General features: G+C 46.4%; 1 protein-coding gene across 2 annotated transcripts in view; it reads left to right on the top strand.

Moving 5' to 3' along the window:
• PDE3A (phosphodiesterase 3A) overlaps positions 1–23,486 on the top strand; it is a 753,306-nt gene that overhangs the window by 638,398 nt on the left and 91,422 nt on the right. For both annotated transcript variants that reach the window (XM_063929421.1, XM_063929422.1), the window contains exon 11: positions 884–997. In XM_063929421.1, the coding sequence (XP_063785491.1) occupies positions 884–997 (114 nt within the window). The remainder of the gene's footprint in view (positions 1–883; positions 998–23,486) is intronic.

Here is a 23,486-nt window from a genome sequence, read left to right as displayed (position 1 = left end):
AGACTGCACACACTGATGTTTGTGCAGCTCTGCTACACATGCGATCGCATCCCTGCACAGCGATTTCCCCTCCCCCTGTAGACGGCGACTATTTGATCGCAGGGCAGCAAAAAACGCAGCTCAGCGATCAGACCTGAATCCTGCCTCTTGTATGCTGATTAATGAGGGGCGTGTGGTGCGCTTTGTAGATCTCACCTGTCAGTCACTCAGAGCTTCGGCTCCCTTACTGGCTCTGGTTACATTCACCACTCCCCCGTCGGCTTACTCATGTGCGGGTATTGATGGTCAGCGGGGTGCCTGGCGTCTTACTCCAGCTCCGCCTGCTGCAATGGCAGCACCGGACGTCTGGCGGTGCCTCCCTCTATTTCTGTGTGACACTGACACCCCTGCGGCTAGCAGCTCAGAAAGCCCTCGCGGGCTGCACTCCTCCCGCAGCCTGGCCGCCGGTTTACAGCTCGGTGGTCGGCCTAGGGTGAGCGCTGAACGGGGAACGCCAGTCTGTCTGTCAGCTGCAACTGACCACTCTTTTATACCCTCCCCCGAAACCCTCCACTGAATTGGCGATCGTGCATTTGCGGGCAGCGGGACCCCGCAGCAGCAGCGGCAGGTGAATGAGTACATCGCAGGGGCGCCCATGAGATCGCATGTACCTGCGGATGCTTCTTACTGCATCCTGTCACTGTGATTACATATCGCAGGGTGATACTAGGCGGTGATATTGCATCCAGATCGCATTGAATATGCAGGTAATGGTAAATGGGCCCCTGAGTGTTAGAAGCTGCGACTGGCGGGTGTGTGTATTATTGTGCCAGCGTCCAGTGTGTGCCGTGGCTGTGATGGCCACCAGGTGGCAGTCTTACTGACTAACTCTTCTATTCCCTAGATCACAACCGGATTCACGCTACGGATGTGCTGCATGCGGTCTGGTACCTGAGCACACAGGCCATCCCGGGGCTCTGCAATGTGGTGACTGATCAGGGATCAGCCAGTGACTCCGGTACGTACACTGCTCCTTATATGTTACGCTGGCTGCAGTATTGCGTTCAAGCGATTTGCAATAAATGTGTCACGTTCTGTCACTTTAATGCTCTTCATTATCATGATACATAGCGCTCTGCATTATTACAGTACACAGTACGGCGCACAGCGTTCTGCATTATTACAGTATATAGTACGGCGCACAGCGTTCAGCATTATTACAGTATACAGTACTGCGCACAGCGTTCTGCATTCTTACAGTATACAGTACTGCGCACAGCGTTCTGCATTATTACAGTATACAGTATGGCGCACAGCGCTCTGCATTATTACAGTATACAGTGCTACACACAGTGCTCTGCATTAGTACAGTATACAGTGCTACACACAGCGCTCTGCATTATTACAGTATACAGTACTGCGCACAGCGCTCTGCATTATTACAGTATACAATACTACACACAGTGCTCTGCGTGATTACAGTATACAGTACTACACACATCGCTCTGCATTATTACAGTATACAGTACTACACACAGCGCTCTGCATTATTACAGTATACAGTACTACGCCTAGCGCTCTGCATTATTACAGAATACAGTACTATGCATAGAGCTCTGCATTATTACAGTATACAGTACTGCGCACAGCGCTCTGCATTATTACAGTATACAGTACTATGCATAGAGCTCTGCATAATTACAGTATACAGTGCTACACACAGCGCTCTGCATTATTACAGTATACAGTACTACACACAGCGCTCTGCATTATTACAGTATACAGTACTACACACAGCGCTCTGCATTATTACAGTATACAGTACTATGCATAGAGCTCTGCATAATTACAGTATACAGTGCTACACACAGGGCTCTGCATTATTACAGTATACAGTACTACACACAGCGCTCTGCATTATTACAGAATACAGTACTATGCCTAGCGCAGTGCATTATTACAGTATACAGTGCTACACACAGCGCTCTGCATTATTACAGTATACAGTGCTACACACAGCGCTCTGCATTATTACAGTATACAGTACTACACACAGCGCTCTGCATTATTACAGTATACAGTACTACGCCTAGCGCTCTGCATTATTGCAGTATACAGTGCTATACATAGCGCTCTGCATTATTACAGTATACAGTGCTACACACAGCGCTCTGCATTATTACAGTATACAGTACTACGCCTAGCGCTCTGCATTATTACAGAATACAGTACTATGCCTAGCGTTCTGCATTATTACAGTATACAGTACTGCGCACAGCGCTCTGCATTATTACAGTATACAATACTACACACAGTGCTCTGCGTGATTACAGTATACAGTACTATGCATAGAGCTCTGCATAATTACAGTATATAGTGCTACACACAGCGCTCTGCATTATTACAGTATACAGTACTACACACAGCGCTCTGCATTATTACAGTATACAGTACTACACACAGCGCTCTGCATTATTACAGTATACAGTACTACGCCTAGCGCTCTGCATTATTACAGAATACAGTACTATGCCTAGCGTTCTGCATTATTACAGTATACAGTACTGCGCACAGCGCTCTGCATTATTACAGTATACAGTACTATGCATAGAGCTCTGCATAATTAAAGTATACAGTGCTACACACAGGGCTCTGCATTATTACAGTATACAGTACTACACACAGCGCTCTGCATTATTACAGAATACAGTACTATGCCTAGCGCAGTGCATTATTACAGTATACAGTGCTACACACAGCGCTCTGCATTATTACAGTATACAGTGCTACACACAGCGCTCTGCATTATTACAGTATACAGTGCTACACACAGTGCTCTGCATTAGTACAGTATACAGTGCTACACACAGCGCTCTGCATTATTACAGTATATAGTACTGCGCACAGCGCTCTGCATTATTACAGCATACAGTACTATGCCTAGCGCTCCGCATTATTACAGTATACAGTACTACGCCTAGCGCTCTGCATTATTACAGTATACAGTACTATGCCTAGCGCGGTGCATTATTACAGTATACAGTGCTACACACATCGCTCTGCATTATTACAGTATACAGTACTACACACAGTGCTCTGCATTAGTACAGTATACAGTACTACACACAGCGCTCTGCATTATTACAGTATACAGTGCTACACACAGCGCTCTGCAGTATTACAGTATACAGTACTACGCCTAGCGCTCTGCATTATTACAGTATACAGTACTACACACAGCGCTCTGCATTATTACAGTATACAGTGCTACACACAGCGCTCTGCATTACAGTATACAGTACTACGCCTAGCGCTCTGCATTATTGCAGTATACAGTGCTATACACAGCGCTCTGCATTATTACAGTATACAGTGCTACACACAGCGCTCTGCATTATTACAGTATACAGTACTACACACAGCGCTCTGCATTATTACAGTATACAGTACTATTCATAGAGCTCTGCATTATTACAGTATACAGTACTACGCCTAGAGCTCTGCATTATTACAGTATACAGTGCTACACACAGCGCTTTGCATTATTACAGTATACAGTGCTACACACAGCGCTATGCATTATTACAGTATACAGTACTACGCCTAGCGCTCTGCATTATTACAGTATACAGTACTACGCCTAGCGCTCTGCATTATTACAGTATACAGTGCTACACACAGCGCTCTGCATTATTACAGTATACAGTACTACATACAGCGCTCTGCATTATTACAGTATACAGTACTACACACAGCGCTCTGCATTATTACAGTATACAGTGCTACACACAGCGCTCTGCATTATTACAGTATACAGTACTACACCTAGCGCTCTGCATTATTACAGTATACAGTACTACACACAGCGCTCTGCATTATTACAGTATACAGTGCTACACACAGCGCTCTGCATTATTACAGTATACAGTACTACGCCTAGCGCTCTGCATTATTGCAGTATACAGTGCTATACACAGCGCTCTGCATTATTACAGTATACAGTGCTACACACAGCGCTCTGCATTATTACAGTATACAGTACTACACACAGCGCTCTGCATTATTACAGTATACAGTACTATTCATAGAGCTCTGCATTATTACAGTATACAGTACTACGCCTAGCGCTCTGCATTATTACAGTATACAGTGCTACACACAGCGCTTTGCATTATTACAGTATACAGTGCTACACACAGCGCTATGCATTATTACAGTATACAGTACTACGCCTAGCGCTCTGCATTATTACAGTATACAGTACTACGCCTAGCGCTCTGCATTATTACAGTATACAGTGCTACACACAGCGCTCTGCATTATTACAGTATACAGTACTACATACAGCGCTCTGCATTATTACAGTATACAGTACTACACACAGCGCTCTGCATTATTACAGTATACAGTGCTACACACAGCGCTCTGCATTATTACAGTATACAGTACTACACCTAGCGCTCTGCATTATTACAGTATACAGTACTACGCACAGCGCTCTGCATTATTACAGTATACAGTGCTACACACAGCGCTCTGCATTATTACAGTATACAGTACTACGCCTAGCGCTCTGCATTATTGCAGTATACAGTGCTATACACAGCGCTCTGCATTATTACAGTATACAGTGCTACACACAGCGCTCTGCATTATTACAGTATACAGTACTACGCCTAGCGCTCTGCATTATTACAGAATACAGTACTATGCCTAGCGTTCTGCATTATTACAGTATACAGTACTGCACACAGCGCTCTGCATTATTACAGTATACAGTACTATGCATAGAGCTCTGCATAATTACAGTATACAGTGCTACACACAGCGCTTTGCATTATTACAGTATACAGTACTACACACAGCGCTCTGCATTATTACAGAATACAGTACTATGCCTAGCGCGGTGCATTATTACAGTATACAGTGCTACACACAGCGCTCTGCATTATTACAGTATACAGTGCTACACAAAGCGCTCTGCATTATTGCAGTATACAGTGCTACACACAGTGCTCTGCATTATTACAGTATACAGTACTACGCACAGCGCTTTGCATTATTACAGTATACAGTGCTACGCACAGTGCTCTGCATTATTACAGTACACAGTGCTACACACAGCGCTCTGCATTATTACAGTATACAGTACTATTCATAGAGCTCTGCATTATTACAGTATACAGTACTACGCCTAGCGCTCTGCATTATTACAGTATACAGTGCTACACAGCGCTTTGCATTATTACAGTATACAGTGCTACACACAGCGCTATGCATTATTACAGTATACAGTACTACGCCTAGCGCTCTGCATTATTACAGTATACAGTACTACGCCTAGCGCTCTGCATTATTACAGTATACAGTGCTACACACAGCGCTCTGCATTATTACAGTATACAGTACTACACACAGCGCTCTGCATTATTACAGTATACAGTGCTACACACAGCGCTCTGCATTATTACAGTATACAGTACTACACCTAGCGCTCTGCATTATTACAGTATACAGTACTACACACAGCGCTCTGCATTATTACAGTATACAGTGCTACACACAGCGCTCTGCATTATTACAGTATACAGTACTACACCTAGCGCTCTGCATTATTACAGTATACAGTACTACGCACAGCGCTCTGCATTATTACAGTATACAGTGCTACACACAGCGCTCTGCATTATTACAGTATACAGTACTACGCCTAGCGCTCTGCATTATTGCAGTATACAGTGCTATACACAGCGCTCTGCATTATTACAGTATACAGTGCTACACACAGCGCTCTGCATTATTACAGTATACAGTACTACGCCTAGCGCTCTGCATTATTACAGAATACAGTACTATGCCTAGCGCGGTGCATTATTACAGTATACAGTGCTACACACAGCGCTCTGCATTATTACAGTATACAGTGCTACACAAAGCGCTCTGCATTATTACAGTATACAGTGCTACACACAGTGCTCTGCATTATTACAGTATACAGTACTACGCACAGCGCTTTGCATTATTACAGTATACAGTGCTACACACAGCGCTCTGCATTATTACAGTATACAGTACTATTCATAGAGCTCTGCATTATTACAGTATACAGTACTACGCCTAGCGCTCTGCATTATTACAGTATACAGTGCTACACACAGCGCTTTGCATTATTACAGTATACAGTGCTACACACAGCGCTATGCATTATTACAGTATACAGTACTACGCCTAGCGCTCTGCATTATTACAGTATACAGTGCTACACACAGCGCTCTGCATTATTACAGTATACAGTACTACACCTAGCGCTCTGCATTATTACAGTATACAGTACTACACACAGCGCTCTGCATTATTACAGTATACAGTGCTACACACAGCGCTCTACATTATTACAGTATACAGTACTACACCTAGCGCTCTGCATTATTACAGTATACAGTACTACACACAGCGCTCTGCATTATTACAGTATACAGTGCTACACACAGCGCTCTGCATTACAGTATACAGTACTACGCCTAGCGCTCTGCATTATTGCAGTATACAGTGCTATACACAGCGCTCTGCATTATTACAGTATACAGTGCTACACACAGCGCTCTGCATTATAACAGTATACAGTACTACACACAGCGCTCTGCATTATTACAGTATACAGTACTATTCATAGAGCTCTGCATTATTACAGTATACAGTACTACGCCTAGCGCTCTGCATTATTACAGTATACAGTGCTACACACAGCGCTTTGCATTATTACAGTATACAGTGCTACACACAGCGCTATGCATTATTACAGTATACAGTACTACGCCTAGCGCTCTGCATTATTACAGTATACAGTACTACGCCTAGCGCTCTGCATTATTACAGTATACAGTGCTACACACAGCACTCTGCATTATTACAGTATACAGTACTACATACAGCGCTCTGCATTATTACAGTATACAGTACTACACACAGCGCTCTGCATTATTACAGTATACAGTGCTACACACAGCGCTCTGCATTATTACAGTATACAGTACTACACCTAGCGCTCTGCATTATTACAGTATACAGTACTACGCATAGTGCTCTGCATTATTACAGTATACAGTGCTACACACAGCGCTCTGCATTATTACAGTATACAGTACTACGCCTAGCGCTCTGCATTATTGCAGTATACAGTGCTATACACAGCGCTCTGCATTATTACAGTATACAGTGCTACACACAGCGCTCTGCATTATTACAGTATACAGTACTACGCCTAGCGCTCTGCATTATTACAGAATACAGTACTATGCCTAGCGTTCTGCATTATTACAGTATACAGTACAGCGCACAGCGCTCTGCATTATTACAGTATACAGTACTATGCATAGAGCTCTGCATAATTACAGTATACAGTGCTACACACAGCGCTTTGCATTATTACAGTATACAGTACTACACACAGCGCTCTGCATTATTACAGAATACAGTACTATGCCTAGCGCGGTGCATTATTACAGTATACAGTGCTACACACAGCGCTCTGCATTATTACAGTATACAGTGCTACACAAAGCGCTCTGCATTATTACAGTATACAGTGCTACACACAGTGCTCTGCATTATTACAGTATACAGTACTACGCACAGCGCTTTGCATTATTACAGTATACAGTACTACGCCTAGCGCTCTGCATTATTACAGTATACAGTGCTACACACAGCGCTCTGCATTATTACAGTATACAGTGCTACACAAAGCGCTCTGCATTATTACAGTACACAGTGCTACACACAGCGCTCTGCATTATTACAGTATACAGTACTATTCATAGAGCTCTGCATTATTACAGTATACAGTACTACGCCTAGCGCTCTGCATTATTACAGTATACAGTGCTACACACAGCGCTCTGCATTATTACAGTATACAGTGCTACACACAGCGCTATGCATTATTACAGTATACAGTACTACACACAGCGCTCTGCATTACTACAGTATCCAGTACTACGCCTAGCGCTCTGCATTATTACAGTATACAGTGCTACACACAGTGCTCTGCATTATTACAGTATACAGTGCTACACACAGTGCTCTGCATTATTACAGTATACAGTACTATTCATAGAGCTCTGCATTATTACAGTATACAGTACTACGCCTAGCGCTCTGCATTATTACAGTATACAGTGCTACACACAGCGCTCTGCATTATTACAGTATACAGTGCTACACACAGCGCTATGCATTATTACAGTATACAGTACTACACACAGCGCTCTGCATTACTACAGTATCCAGTACTACGCCTAGCGCTCTGCATTATTACAGTATACAGTGCTACACACAGCGCTCTGCATTATTACAGTATACAGTGCTACACACAGCGCTTTGCATTATTACAGTATACAGTGCTACACACAGCGCTATGCTTTATTACAGTATACAGTACTACACACAGCGCTCTGCATTATTACAGTATCCAGTACTACGCCTAGCGCTCTGCATTATTACAGTATACAGTGCTACACACAGTGCTCTGCATTATTACAGTATACAGTGCTACACACAGTGCTCTGCATTATTACAGTATACAGTGCTACACACAGTGCTCTGCATTATTACAGTATACAGTACTACGCACAGCGCTTTGCATTATTACAGTATACAGTACTACACACAGCGCTCTGCATTATTACAGTATACAGTGCTACACACAGCGCTCTGCATTACAGTATACAGTACTACGCCTAGCGCTCTGCATTATTGCAGTATACAGTGCTATACACAGCGCTCTGCATTATTACAGTATACAGTGCTACACACAGCGCTCTGCATTATTACAGTATACAGTACTACACACAGCGCTCTGCATTATTACAGTATACAGTACTATTCATAGAGCTCTGCATTATTACAGTATACAGTGCTACACACAGCGCTCTGCATTATTACAGTATACAGTACTACATACAGCGCTCTGCATTATTACAGTATACAGTACTACACACAGCGCTTTGCATTATTACAGTATACAGTGCTACACACAGCGCTCTGCATTATTACAGTATACAGTACTACACCTAGCGCTCTGCATTATTACAGTATACAGTACTACACACAGCGCTCTGCATTATTACAGTATACAGTGCTACACACAGCGCTCTGCATTATTACAGTATACAGTACTACGCCTAGCGCTCTGCATTATTGCAGTATACAGTGCTATACACAGCGCTCTGCATTATTACAGTATACAGTGCTACACACAGCGCTCTGCATTATTACAGTATACAGTACTACGCCTAGCGCTCTGCATTATTACAGAATACAGTACTATACCTAGCGTTCTGCATTATTACAGTATACAGTACTGCGCACAGCGCTCTGCATTATTACAGTATACAGTACTATGCATAGAGCTCTGCATAATTACAGTATACAGTGCTACACACAGCGCTCTGCATTATTACAGTATACAGTACTACACACAGCGCTCTGCATTATTACAGAATACAGTACTATGCCTAGCGCGGTGCATTATTACAGTATACAGTGCTACACACAGCGCTCTGCATTATTACAGTATACAGTGCTACACAAAGCGCTCTGCATTATTACAGTATACAGTGCTACACACAGTGCTCTGCAGTATTACAGTATACAGTACTACGCACAGCGCTTTGCATTATTACAGTATACAGTGCTACGCACAGTGCTCTGCATTATTACAGTACACAGTGCTACACACAGCGCTCTGCATTATTACAGTATACAGTACTATTCATAGAGCTCTGCATTATTACAGTATACAGTACTACGCCTAGCGCTCTGCATTATTACAGTATACAGTGCTACACACAGCGCTCTGCATTATTACAGTATACAGTGCTACACACAGCGCTATGCATTATTACAGTATACAGTACTACACACAGCGCTCTGCATTACTACAGTATCCAGTACTACGCCTAGCGCTCTGCATTATTACAGTATACAGTGCTACACACAGTGCTCTGCATTATTACAGTATACAGTGCTACACACAGTGCTCTGCATTATTACAGTATTCAGTACTATTCATAGAGCTCTGCATTATTACAGTATACAGTACTACGCCTAGCGCTCTGCATTATTACAGTATACAGTGCTACACACAGCGCTCTGCATTATTACAGTATACAGTGCTACACACAGCGCTATGCATTATTACAGTATACAGTACTACACACAGCGCTCTGCATTACTACAGTATCCAGTACTACGCCTAGCGCTCTGCATTATTACAGTATACAGTGCTACACACAGCGCTCTGCATTATTACAGTATACAGTGCTACACACAGCGCTTTGCATTATTACAGTATACAGTGCTACACACAGCGCTATGCTTTATTACAGTATACAGTACTACACACAGCGCTCTGCATTATTACAGTATCCAGTACTACGCCTAGCGCTCTGCATTATTACAGTATACAGTGCTACACACAGTGCTCTGCATTATTACAGTATACAGTGCTACACACAGTGCTCTGCATTATTACAGTATACAGTGCTACACACAGTGCTCTGCATTAGTACAGTATACAGTGCTACACACACCGCTCTGCATTATTACAGTATACCGTACTGCGCACAGCGCTCTGCATTATTACAGCATACAGTACTATGCCTAGCGCTCCGCATTATTACAGTATACAGTACTACGCCTAGCGCTCTGCATTATTACAGTATACAGTACGGCGCACAGCACGCTGCATTATTACAGTATACAGTGCTACACACAGCGCTCTGCATTATTACAGTATACAGTACTACGCCTAGCGCTCTGCATTATTACAGTATACAGTACTACACACAGCGCAAAGCATTATTACAGTATACAGTGCTACACACAGCGCTCTGCATTACAGTTTACAGTACTACGCCTAGCGCTCTGCATTATTGCAGTATACAGTGCTACACACAGCGCTCTGCATTATTACAGTATACAGTGCTACACACAGCGCTCTGCATTATTACAGTATACAGTACTATGCCTAGCGCTCTGCCGTATTACAGTATTCAGTACTACGCCTAGCGCTCTGCATTATTACAGTATACAGTACTATGCATTGAGCTCTGCATTATTACAGTATACAGTGCTACACACAGCGCTTTGCATTATTTCAGTATACAGTGCTACACACAGCGCTATGCTTTATTACAGTATACAGTACTACACACAGTGCTCTGCATTATTACAGTATACAGTACTACGTCTAGCGCTCTGCATTATTACAGTATACAGTCCTACACACAGTGCTCTGCATTATTACAGTATACTTTGCTGCACACAGCGCTCTGCATTATTACAGTATACAGTACTATACACAGCGCTCTGCATTATTACAGTATACAGTACTATGCACAGCGCTCTGCATCATTATAGTATACAGTATTACGCATAGCGCTGTGCATTATTACAGTATACAGTGCTACACACAGCGCTCTGCATTATTACAGTATACAGTACTATGCACAGCGCTCTGCATCATTATAGTATACAGTATTACGCATAGCGCTGTGCATTATTACAGTATACAGTGCTATGCACAGCGCTCTGCATTACAGTATACATAACTACGCATAGCGCTCTGCATTATTACAGTATACAGTGCTACACACAGCGCTCTGCATTATTACAGTATACCGTACTGTGCATTGAGCTCTGCATTATTACAGTATACAGTGCTACACACAGCACTCTGCATTATTACAGTATACAGTGCTGCACACAGTGCTCTGCATTATTACAGTATACAGTACTATACACAGCGCTCTGCATTATTACAGTATACAGTACTACACACAGTGCTCTGCATTATTACAGTATACAGTGCTACACACAGTGCTCTGCATTTTTACAGTATACAGTGCTACACACAACGCTCTGCATTATTACAGTATACATTGCTACACACAGTGCTCTGCATGATTACAGTATACAGTGCTACATACAGTGCTCTGCATTATTACAGTATACAGTGCTACACACAGTGCTCTGCATTATTACAGTATACAGTGCTATCACACAGCGCTCTGCATTATTACAGTATACAGTACTATACACAGCGCTCTGCATTATTACAGTATACAGTACTATGCACAGCGCTCTGCATTATTACAGTATACAGTACTACGCACAGCGCTCTGCATTATTACAGTATCCTTACTACACACAGCACTCTGCATTATTACAGTATACAGTACTACACACAGCGCTCTGCATTATTACAGTATACAGTGCTATGCACAGCGCTCTGCATTATTACAGTATACAGTACTACGCACAGCGCTCTGCATTATTACAGTATACAGTACTATGCACAGCGCTCTGCATTATTACAGTATACAGTGCTACACACAGCGCTCTGCATTATTACAGTATAAAGTACTATGCACAGCGCTCTGCATTATTACAGTATACAGTGCTGCACACAGCTCTCTGCATTATTACAGTATACAGTACTACACACAGCGCTCTGCATTATTACAGTATACAGTACTACACACAGCGCTCTGCATTATTACAGTATACAGTGCTACACACAGCGCTCTGCATTATTACAGTATACAGTACTATGCACAGCGCTCTGCATCATAATAGTATACTGTATTACGCATAGCGCTGTGCATTATTACAGTATACAGTGCTATGCACAGCGCTCTGCATTACAGTATACAGTACTATGTACAGCGCTCTGCATCATTATGGTATACAATACTATGCACAGCGCTCTGCATTATTACAGTATACAGTGCTACACAGCGCTCTGCATTATTACAGTATACAGTGCTGCACACAGCACTCTGCATTATTACAGTATACAGTACTACACACAGCGCTCTGCATTATTACAGTATACAGTACTACGCACAGAGCTCTGCATTATTACAGTATACAGTACTACGCACAGCGCTCTGCATTATTACAGTATACAGTACTACGCACAGCGCTCTGCATTATTACAGTATACAGTACTACGCACAGCGCTCTGCATTATTACAGTATACAGTGCTACACACATCGGTCTGCATTATTACAGTATACAGTACTACACACAGCGCTCTGCATTATTACAGTATACAGTGCTACACACAGTGCTCTGCATTATTACAGTATACTGTACTATGTACAGCGCTCTGCATCATTATGGTATACAATACTATGCACAGCGCTCTGCATTATTACAGTATACAGTGCTACACACAGCGCTCTGCATTATTACAGTATACAGTGCTGCACACAGCACTCTGCATTATTACAGTATACAGTACTACACACAGCGCTCTGCATTATTACAGTATACAGTACTACGCACAGAGCTCTGCATTACTACAGTATACAGTACTACGCACAGCGCTCTGCATCATAATAGTATACTGTATTACGCATAGCGCTGTGCATTATTACAGTATACAGTGCTATGCACAGCGCTCTGCATTACAGTATACTGTACTATGTACAGCGCTCTGCATCATTATGGTATACAATACTATGCACAGCGCTCTGCATTATTACAGTATACAGTGCTACACACAGCGCTCTGCATTATTACAGTATACAGTGCTGCACACAGCACTCTGCATTATTACAGTATACAGTACTACACACAGCGCTCTGCATTATTACAGTATACAGTACTACGCACAGAGCTCTGCATTATGACAGTATACAGTACTACGCACAGCGCTCTGCATTATTACAGTATACAGTACTACGCACAGCGCTCTGCATTATTACAGTATAAAGTACTATGCGAAGCTCTCTGCATTATTATAGTATACAGTACTACGCACAGCGCTCTGCATTATTACAGTATACAGTACTACGCACAGCGCTCTGTATTATTACAGTATACAGTACTATGCACAGCGCTCTGCATTATTACAGTATACAGTACTACACACAGTGCTCAGCATTATTACAGTATACAGTACTACGCACAGCGCTCTGCATTATTACAGCATACAGTACTACGCACAGCGCTCTGCATTATTACAGTATACAGTACTACGCACAGCGCTCTGCATTATTACAGTATAAAGTACTATGCGAAGCGCTCTGCATTATTACAGTATACAGTACTACGCACAGCGCTCTGCATTATTACAGTATACAATACTACGCACAGCGCTCTGCATTTTTACAGTATACAGTACTATGCACAGCGCTCTGCATTATTACAGTATACAGTACTACGCACAGCGCTCTGCATTATTATAGTGTACAGTACTATGCACAGCGCTCTGCATTATTACAGTATACAGTACTACACACAGCGCTCTGCATTATTACAGTATACAGTGCTATGCACAGCGCTCTGCATTATTGCAGTATACAGTGCTACGCACAGCGCTGTGCATTATTACAGTATCCTTACTACACACAGCACTCTGCATTATTACAGTATACAGTACTACACACAGCGCTCTGCATTATTACAGTATACAGTGCTATGCACAGCGCTATGCATTATTACAGTATACAATACTACGCACAGCGCTCTGCATTATTACAGTATACAGTACTATGCACAGCGCTCTGCATTATTACAGTATACAGTACTACGCATAGAGCTCTGCATTATTACAGTATACAGTACTACGCATAAAGCTCTGCATTATTACAATTACAGCACATAGTGCTCTACATAATTCTAATATGCAACAGACAGCGCCCTGCGGTAATATGTTGATACAGCGTACAGCGGTCTCTGCAGCTGCACTGGAAGATGGTGTGAAAATGTACATTCTGAGATTTCAGGGCTGCCACAAGTGCCGCATTTCTGTGTACTTACCCGCTGAGAACTGAATGGAGCCCTGTGAGCTTTACACGGGGCCGACAACCACACAGGTGTCAGACTTCCTGATACGGGGAGTGCAGGGATACGGAAAATGCAGGGATACAGGGAGTGCAGGGATACAGGGAGTGCAGGGATACAGGGAGTGCAGGGATACGGGGAGTGCAGGGATACGGGGAGTGCAGGGATACGGGAAAATTCAAGGGATACGGGGTGTGCAGGGATACGGGAAATGCAAGGGATACGGAAAAATGCAAGGGATACGGGGAGTGCAGGGATACGGGGAGTGCAGGGATACGGGGAAATTCAAGGGATACGGGGAGTGCAGGGATACGGGAAATGCAAGGGATACGGAAAAATGCAAGGGATACGGGGAGTGCAGGGATACGGGAAATGCAAGGGATACAGGGAAATGTAAGGGATACGAGAAATGCAAGGGATACAGGAAATGTAAGGGATCCGGGAAATGTAAGGGATACAGGAAATGTAAGGGATACAGGAAATATAAGGGATACGGGGAAATGTTTGGGATACGGGGAAATGTTTGGGATACGGGGAAATGTAAGGGATACCTGGAAATGTAAGGGATACCGAGAAATGTAAGGGATACGGGAAATGTAAGGGATACGGGGAAATGTAAGGGATACGGGGAGTGCAGGGATACGGGGAGTGCAGGGATACGGGAAATGCAAGGGATACAGGGAAATATAAGGAATACGGGAAATGTAAGGGATACGGGAAATGTAAGGGATACCGGGAAATGTAAGGGATACGGGAAATGTAAGGGATACAGGAAATGTATGGGATACGGGGAAATGTAAGGGATACAGGAAATGTATGGGATACGGGGAGTGCAGGGATACGGGAAATGCAAGGGATACAGGGAAATGGAAGGGATACGGGGAAATGTAAGGGATACAGGAAATGTAAGGGATATGGGAAATGCAAGGGATACGGGGAAATGTAAGGGATACGGGAAATGCAAGGGATACGGGAAATGCAAGGGATACGGGAAATGCAAGGGATACGGGAAACGGGAAATGTAAGGGATACGGGAAATGCAAGGGATACGGGAAATGTAAGGGATACGGGGAGTGCAGGATACGGGAAATGGAAGGGATATGGGAAATGCAAGGGATACGGGAAATGCAAGGGAGACGGGGAATGCAGGGATACGAGAAATGTAAGATGTAGGGGATACGGGGAAATGTAAGGGATACGGGAAATGCAAGGGATACGGGGAGTGCAGGGATACGGGAAATGCAAGGGATACGGGAAATGTAGCTATATGGGAAATGTAAGGGATACGGGGAAATGTAAGGGATACGGGAAATGTAAGGGATACGGGAAATGTAAGGGATACGGGAAATGCAAGGGATACGGGAAATGTAAGGGATACGGGAAATGCAATGGATACGGGGAGTGCAGGGATACGGGGAAATGTAAGGGATACAGGAAATGCAAGGGATACGGGAAATGTACGGGATACGGGAAATGCAATGGATACGGGGAGTGCAGGGATACGGGGAAATGTAAGGGATACAGGAAATGCAAGGGATACAGGGAGTGCAGGGGCACAGGAAATGTAGGGATATGGGGAGTGCAGGGACACAGGAAATGTAAGGGATACGGGGAGTGCAGGGACACAGGAAATGTAAGGGATACGGGGAGTGCAGGGATACAGGAAATATAGGGAATATAGGGATATGGGAGTGCAGGGATACAGGATGTACTAGGCTACAGGGAGTGCAGGGATATGGAGATTACGGGGATATGGGAAGGGAGACAGGCTGTATACGGATAAGGGGTGTGTAGGGAGACAGGCTGTATACGGATAAGGGGTGTGTACGGAGGCAGGCAGTATACGGATAAGGGAGTGTAGGGAGACAGGCAGTATACGGATAAGGGGTGTGCAGGGAGACGGGCAGGATACGGATAAGGGGTGTGCAGGGAGAAAGACAGTATACGGATAAGGGAGTGTAGGGATAAGGGGTGTGTAGGGAGACGGGCAGTATACGGATAAGGGAGTGTAGGGATAAGGGGTGTGCAGGGAGACAGGCAGTATACGGATAAAGGAGTGTAGGGATAAGGGGAGTGTAGGGAGACGGGCAGTATACGGATAAGGGGTGTGTAGGGAGACAGGCAGTATACGGATAAGGGGTGTGCAGGGAGACCGGCAGTATACGGATAATGGAGTGTAGGGATAAGGGGTGTGTAGGGAGACAGGCAGTATACGGATAAGGGGTGTGTAGGGAGACAGGCAGTATACGGATAAGGGAGTGTAGGGATAAGGGGTGTGTAGGGAGACGGGCAGTATACGGATAAGGGGTGTGTAGGGAGACAACCAGTATACGGATAAGGGGTGTGTAGGGAGACAGGCAGTATACGGATAAGGGAGTGTAGGGAGACAGCCAGTATACGGATAAGGGGTGTGTAGGGAGACAGGCAGTATACGGAAAAGGGGTGTGTAGGGAGACGGGCAGTATACGGATAAGGGGTGTGTAGGGAGACAGGCAGTATACGGATAAGGGGTGTGTAGGGAGACAGGCAGTATACGGATAAGGGGTGTGTAGGGAGACAGGCAGTATACGGATAAGGGGAGTGTAGGGAGACAGGCAGTATACGGATAAGGGAGTGTAGGGAGACAGCCAGTATACGGATAAGGGGTGTGTAGGGAGACAGGCAGTATACGGATAAGGGGTGTGCAGGGAGACAGGCAGTATATGGATAAGGGAGTGTAGGGATAAGGGGTGTGTAGGGAGACAGGCAGTATACGGATAAGGGAGTGTAGGGAGACGGGCAGTATACGGATAAGGGAGTGTAGGGAGACAGGCAGTATACGGATAAGGGGTGTGTAGGGAGACAGGCAGTATACGGATAAGGGAGTGATGGGAGACGGGCAGTATACGGATAAGGGAGTGTAGGGATAAGGGGTGTGTAGGGTGACAGGCAGTATACGGATAAGGGAGTGTAGGGAGACGGGCAGTATACGGATAAGGGGAGTGTAGGGAGACGGGCAGTATACGGATAAGGGGTGTGCAGGGAGACAGGCAGTATACGGATAAGGGAGTGTAGGGATAGTGCAGGGATATGGGGAGTGTAGGGATAGTGCAGGGATATGGGGAGTGTAGGGATAGTGCAGGGATATGGGAAATGTAGGGATCCCTGTGTGTATAAGAGGTGTGTGTGTGGGGGGAGTGTAGGGATAGTGCAGGGATATGGGGAGTGTAGGGATCCCTGTGTGTATAAGAGGTGTGTGTGGGGGGGGAGTGTAGGGATAGTGCAGGGATATGGGGAGTGTAGGGATCCCTGTGTGTATAAGAGGTGTGGGGGGGGGGGGGAGTGTAGGGATAGTGCAGGGATATGGGGAATGTAGGGATCTCTGTGTGTATAAGAGGTGGGGACAGGGGGGACTGGACGGGGGAAGTGTAGGGATAGTGCAGGGATATGGGGAGTGTAGGGATAGTGCAGGGATATGGGGAGTGTAGGGATCCCTGTGTATATAAGAGGTGGGGTAGGGGGGGAGGGGGAGTGTAGGGATAGTGCAGGGATATGGGGAGTGTAGGGATAGTGCAGGGATATGGGGAGTGTAGGGATAGTGCAGGGATATGAGGAGTGTAGGGATAGTGCAGGGATATGGGGAGTGTAGGGATAGTGCAGGGATATGGGGAGTGTAGGAATCCCTGTGTGTATAAGAGGTGGGGTAGGGGGGGAGGGGGAGTGTAGGTATAGTGCAGGGATATGGGGAGTGTAGGGATAGTGCAGGGATATGAGGAGTGTAGGGATAGTGCAGGGATATGGGGAGTGTAGGGATAGTGCAGGGATATGAGGAGTGTAGGGATCCCTGTGTGTATAAGAGGTGGGGGGGGGGAGTGTAGGGATAGTGCAGGGATATGGGGAGTGTAGGGATTGTGCAGGGATATGGGGAATGTAGGGATAGTGCAGGGATATGGGGAGTGCAGGGATACGGGGAGTGCAGGGATACGGGGAAATTCAAGGGATACGGGGTGTGCAGGGATACGGGAAATGCAAGGGATACGGAAAAATGCAAGGGATACGGGGAGTGCAGGGATACGGGGAGTGCAGGGATACGGGGAAATTCAAGGGATACGGGGAGTGCAGGGATACGGGAAATGCAAGGGATACGGGAAATGTACGGGATACGGGAAATGCAATGGATACGGGGAGTGCAGGGATACGGGGAAATGTAAGGGATACAGGAAATGCAAGGGATACAGGGAGTGCAGGGGCACAGGAAATGTAGGGATATGGGGAGTGCAGGGACACAGGAAATGTAAGGGATACGGGGAGTGCAGGGACACAGGAAATGTAAGGGATACGGGGAGTGCAGGGATACAGGAAATATAGGGAATATAGGGATATGGGAGTGCAGGGATACAGGATGTACTAGGCTACAGGGAGTGCAGGGATATGGAGATTACGGGGATATGGGAAGGGAGACAGGCTGTATACGGATAAGGGGTGTGTAGGGAGACAGGCTGTATACGGATAAGGGGTGTGTACGGAGGCAGGCAGTATACGGATAAGGGAGTGTAGGGAGACAGGCAGTATACGGATAAGGGGTGTGCAGGGAGACGGGCAGTATACGGATAAGGGGTGTGCAGAGAGAAAGACAGTATACGGATAAGGGAGTGTAGGGATAAGGGGTGTGTAGGGAGACGGGCAGTATACGGATAAGGGAGTGTAGGGATAAGGGGTGTGCAGGGAGACAGGCAGTATACGGATAAAGGAGTGTAGGGATAAGGGGAGTGTAGGGAGACGGGCAGTATACGGATAAGGGGTGTGTAGGGAGACAGGCAGTATACGGATAAGGGGTGTGCAGGGAGACCGGCAGTATACGGATAATGGAGTGTAGGGATAAAGGGTGTGTAGGGAGACGGGCAGTATACGGATAAGGGGTGTGTAGGGAGACAGGCAGTATACGGATAAGGGGTGTGCAGGGAGACCGGCAGTATACGGATAAGGGAGTGTAGGGATAAAGGGTGTGCAGGGAGACAGGCAGTATACGGATAAGGGAGTGTAGGGATAAGGGGTGTGTAGGGAGACGGGCAGTATACGGATAAGGGGTGTGTAGGGAGACAGCCAGTATACGGATAAGGGGTGTGTAGGGAGACAGGCAGTATACGGATAAGGGGAGTGTAGGGAGACAGCCAGTATACGGATAAGGGGTGTGCAGGGAGACAGGCAGTATACGGATAAGGGGAGTGTAGGGAGACGGGCAGTATACGGATAAGGGGTGTGTAGGGAGACAGCCAGTATATGGATAAGGGGTGTGTAGGGAGACAGCCAGTATACGGATAAGGGGTGTGTAGGGAGACAGCCAATATACGGATAAGGGGAGTGTAGGGAGACGGGCAGTATACGGATAAGGGGTGTGTAGGGAGACAGCCAGTATACGGATAAGGGGTGTGTAGGGAGACAGGCAGTATACGGATAAGGGGAGTGTAGGGAGACAGCCAGTATATGGATAAGGGGTGTGTAGGGAGACAGGCAGTATACGGATAAGGGGAGTGTAGGGAGACAGGCAGTATATGGATAAGGGGTGTGTAGGGAGACAGCCAGTATATGGATAAGGGGTGTGTAGGGAGACAGCCAGTATATGGATAAGGGGTGTGTAGGGAGACAGCCAGTATACGGATAAGGGGAGTGTAGGGAGACGGGCAGTATACGGATAAGGGGTGTGTAGGGAGACAGCCAGTATACGGATAAGGGGTGTGTAGGGAGACAGGCAGTATACGGATAAGGGGAGTGTAGGGAGACAGCCAGTATATGGATAAGGGGTGTGTAGGGAGACAGGCAGTATACGGATAAGGGGTGTGTAGGGAGACAGGCAGTATACGGATAAGGGGAGTGTAGGGAGACAGGCAGTATATGGATAAGGGGTGTGTAGGGAGACAGACAGTATACGGATAAGGGGTGTGTAGGGAGACAGGCAGTATACGGATAAGGGGTGTGTAGGGAGACAGCCAGTATATGGATAAGGGGTGTGTAGGGAGACAGGCAGTATACGGATAAGGGGTGTGTAGGGAGACAGGCAGTATACGGATAAGGGGTGTGTAGGGAGACAGGCAGTATACGGATAAGGGGAGTGTAGGGAGACAGGCAGTATATGGATAAGGGGTGTGTAGGGAGACAGGCAGTATACGGATAAGGGGTGTGTAGGGAGACAGGCAGTATACGGATAAGGGGTGTGTAGGGAGACAGGCAGTATACGGATAAGGGGTGTGTAGGGAGACAGGCAGTATACGGATAAGGGGTGTGTAGGGAGACAGGCAGTATACGGATAAGGGAGTGTAGGGATAAGGGGTGTGTAGGGAGACGGGCAGTATACGGATAAGGGGTGTGTAGGGAGACAACCAGTATACGGATAAGGGGTGTGTAGGGAGACAGGCAGTATACGGATAAGGGAGTGTAGGGAGACAGCCAGTATACGGAAAAGGGGTGTGTAGGGAGACAGGCAGTATACGGATAAGGGGTGTGTAGGGAGACGGGCAGTATACGGATAAGGGGTGTGTAGGGAGACGGGCAGTATACGGATAAGGGGTGTGTAGGGAGACAGGCAGTATACGGATAAGGGGAGTGTAGGGAGACAGGCAGTATACGGATAAGGGAGTGTAGGGAGACAGCCAGTATACGGATAAGGGGTGTGTAGGGAGACAGGCAGTATACGGATAAGGGGTGTGCAGGGAGACAGGCAGTATATGGATAAGGGAGTGTAGGGATAAGGGGTGTGTAGGGAGACAGGCAGTATACGGATAAGGGAGTGTAGGGAGACGGGCAGTATACGGATAAGGGGAGTGTAGGGAGACGGGCAGTATACGGATAAGGGGTGTGCAGGGAGACAGGCAGTATACGGATAAGGGAGTGTAGGGATAGTGCAGGGATATGGGGAGTGTAGGGATAGTGCAGGGATATGGGGAGTGTAGGGATAGTGCAGGGATATGGGAAATGTAGGGATCCCTGTGTGTATAAGAGGTGTGTGTGGGGGGAGTGTAGGGATAGTGCAGGGATATGGGGAGTGTAGGGATCCCTGTGTGTATAAGAGGTGTGTGGGGGGGGGGGGGGGAGTGTAGGGATAGTGCAGGGATATGGGGAGTGTAGGGATCCCTGTGTGTATAAGAGGTGTGGGGGGGGGGGGGGAGTGTAGGGATAGTGCAGGGATATGGGGAATGTAGGGATCTCTGTGTGTATAAGAGGTGGGGACAGGGGGGACTGGACGGGGGAAGTGTAGGGATAGTGCAGGGATATGGGGAGTGTAGGGATAGTGCAGGGATATGGGGAGTGTAGGGATCCCTGTGTATATAAGAGGTGGGGTAGGGGGGGAGGGGGAGTGTAGGGATAGTGCAGGGATATGGGGAGTGTAGGGATAGTGCAGGGATATGAGGAGTGTAGGGATAGTGCAGGGATATGGGGAGTGTAGGGATAGTGCAGGGATATGGGGAGTGTAGGAATCCCTGTGTGTATAAGAGGTGGGGTAGGGGGGGAGGGGGAGTGTAGGTATAGTGCAGGGATATGGGGAGTGTAGGGATAGTGCAGGGATATGAGGAGTGTAGGGATAGTGCAGGGATATGGGGAGTGTAGGGATAGTGCAGGGATATGAGGAGTGTAGGGATCCCTGTGTGTATAAGAGGTGGGGGGGGGGGGGAGTGTAGGGATAGTGCTGGGATATGGGGAGTGTAGGGATAGTGCAGGGATATGGGGAATGTAGGGATAGTGCAGGGATATGGGGAGTGCAGGGATACGGGGAGTGCAGGGATACGGGGAAATTCAAGGGATACGGGGTGTGCAGGGATACGGGAAATGCAAGGGATACGGAAAAATGCAAGGGATACGGGGAGTGCAGGGATACGGGGAGTGCAGGGATACGGGGAGTGCAGGGATACGGGGAAATTCAAGGGATACGGGGAGTGCAGGGATACGGGAAATGCAAGGGATACGGGAAATGTACGGGATACGGGAAATGCAATGGATACGGGGAGTGCAGGGATACGGGGAAATGTAAGGGATACAGGAAATGCAAGGGATACAGGGAGTGCAGGGGCACAGGAAATGTAGGGATATGGGGAGTGCAGGGACACAGGAAATGTAAGGGATACGGGGAGTGCAGGGACACAGGAAATGTAAGGGATACGGGGAGTGCAGGGATACAGGAAATATAGGGAATATAGGGATATGGGAGTGCAGGGATACAGGATGTACTAGGCTACAGGGAGTGCAGGGATATGGAGATTACGGGGATATGGGAAGGGAGACAGGCTGTATACGGATAAGGGGTGTGTAGGGAGACAGGCTGTATACGGATAAGGGGTGTGCAGGGAGAAAGACAGTATACGGATAAGGGAGTGTAGGGATAAGGGGTGTGTAGGGAGACGGGCAGTATACGGATAAGGGAGTGTAGGGATAAGGGGTGTGCAGGGAGACAGGCAGTATACGGATAAAGGAGTGTAGGGATAAGGGGAGTGTAGGGAGACGGGCAGTATACGGATAAGGGGTGTGTAGGGAGACAGGCAGTATACGGATAAGGGGTGTGCAGGGAGACCGGCAGTATACGGATAATGGAGTGTAGGGATAAAGGGTGTGTAGGGAGACGGGCAGTATACGGATAAGGGGTGTGTAGGGAGACAGGCAGTATACGGATAAGGGGTGTGCA

This window comes from Pseudophryne corroboree, chromosome 6 (genome assembly GCF_028390025.1).
Source record: "Pseudophryne corroboree isolate aPseCor3 chromosome 6, aPseCor3.hap2, whole genome shotgun sequence".
Taxonomy (NCBI): domain Eukaryota; kingdom Metazoa; phylum Chordata; class Amphibia; order Anura; family Myobatrachidae; genus Pseudophryne; species Pseudophryne corroboree.
The sequence above is the reverse complement of the archived record's forward strand: the minus strand, read 5'-3'. Positions and strand labels throughout refer to the sequence as shown.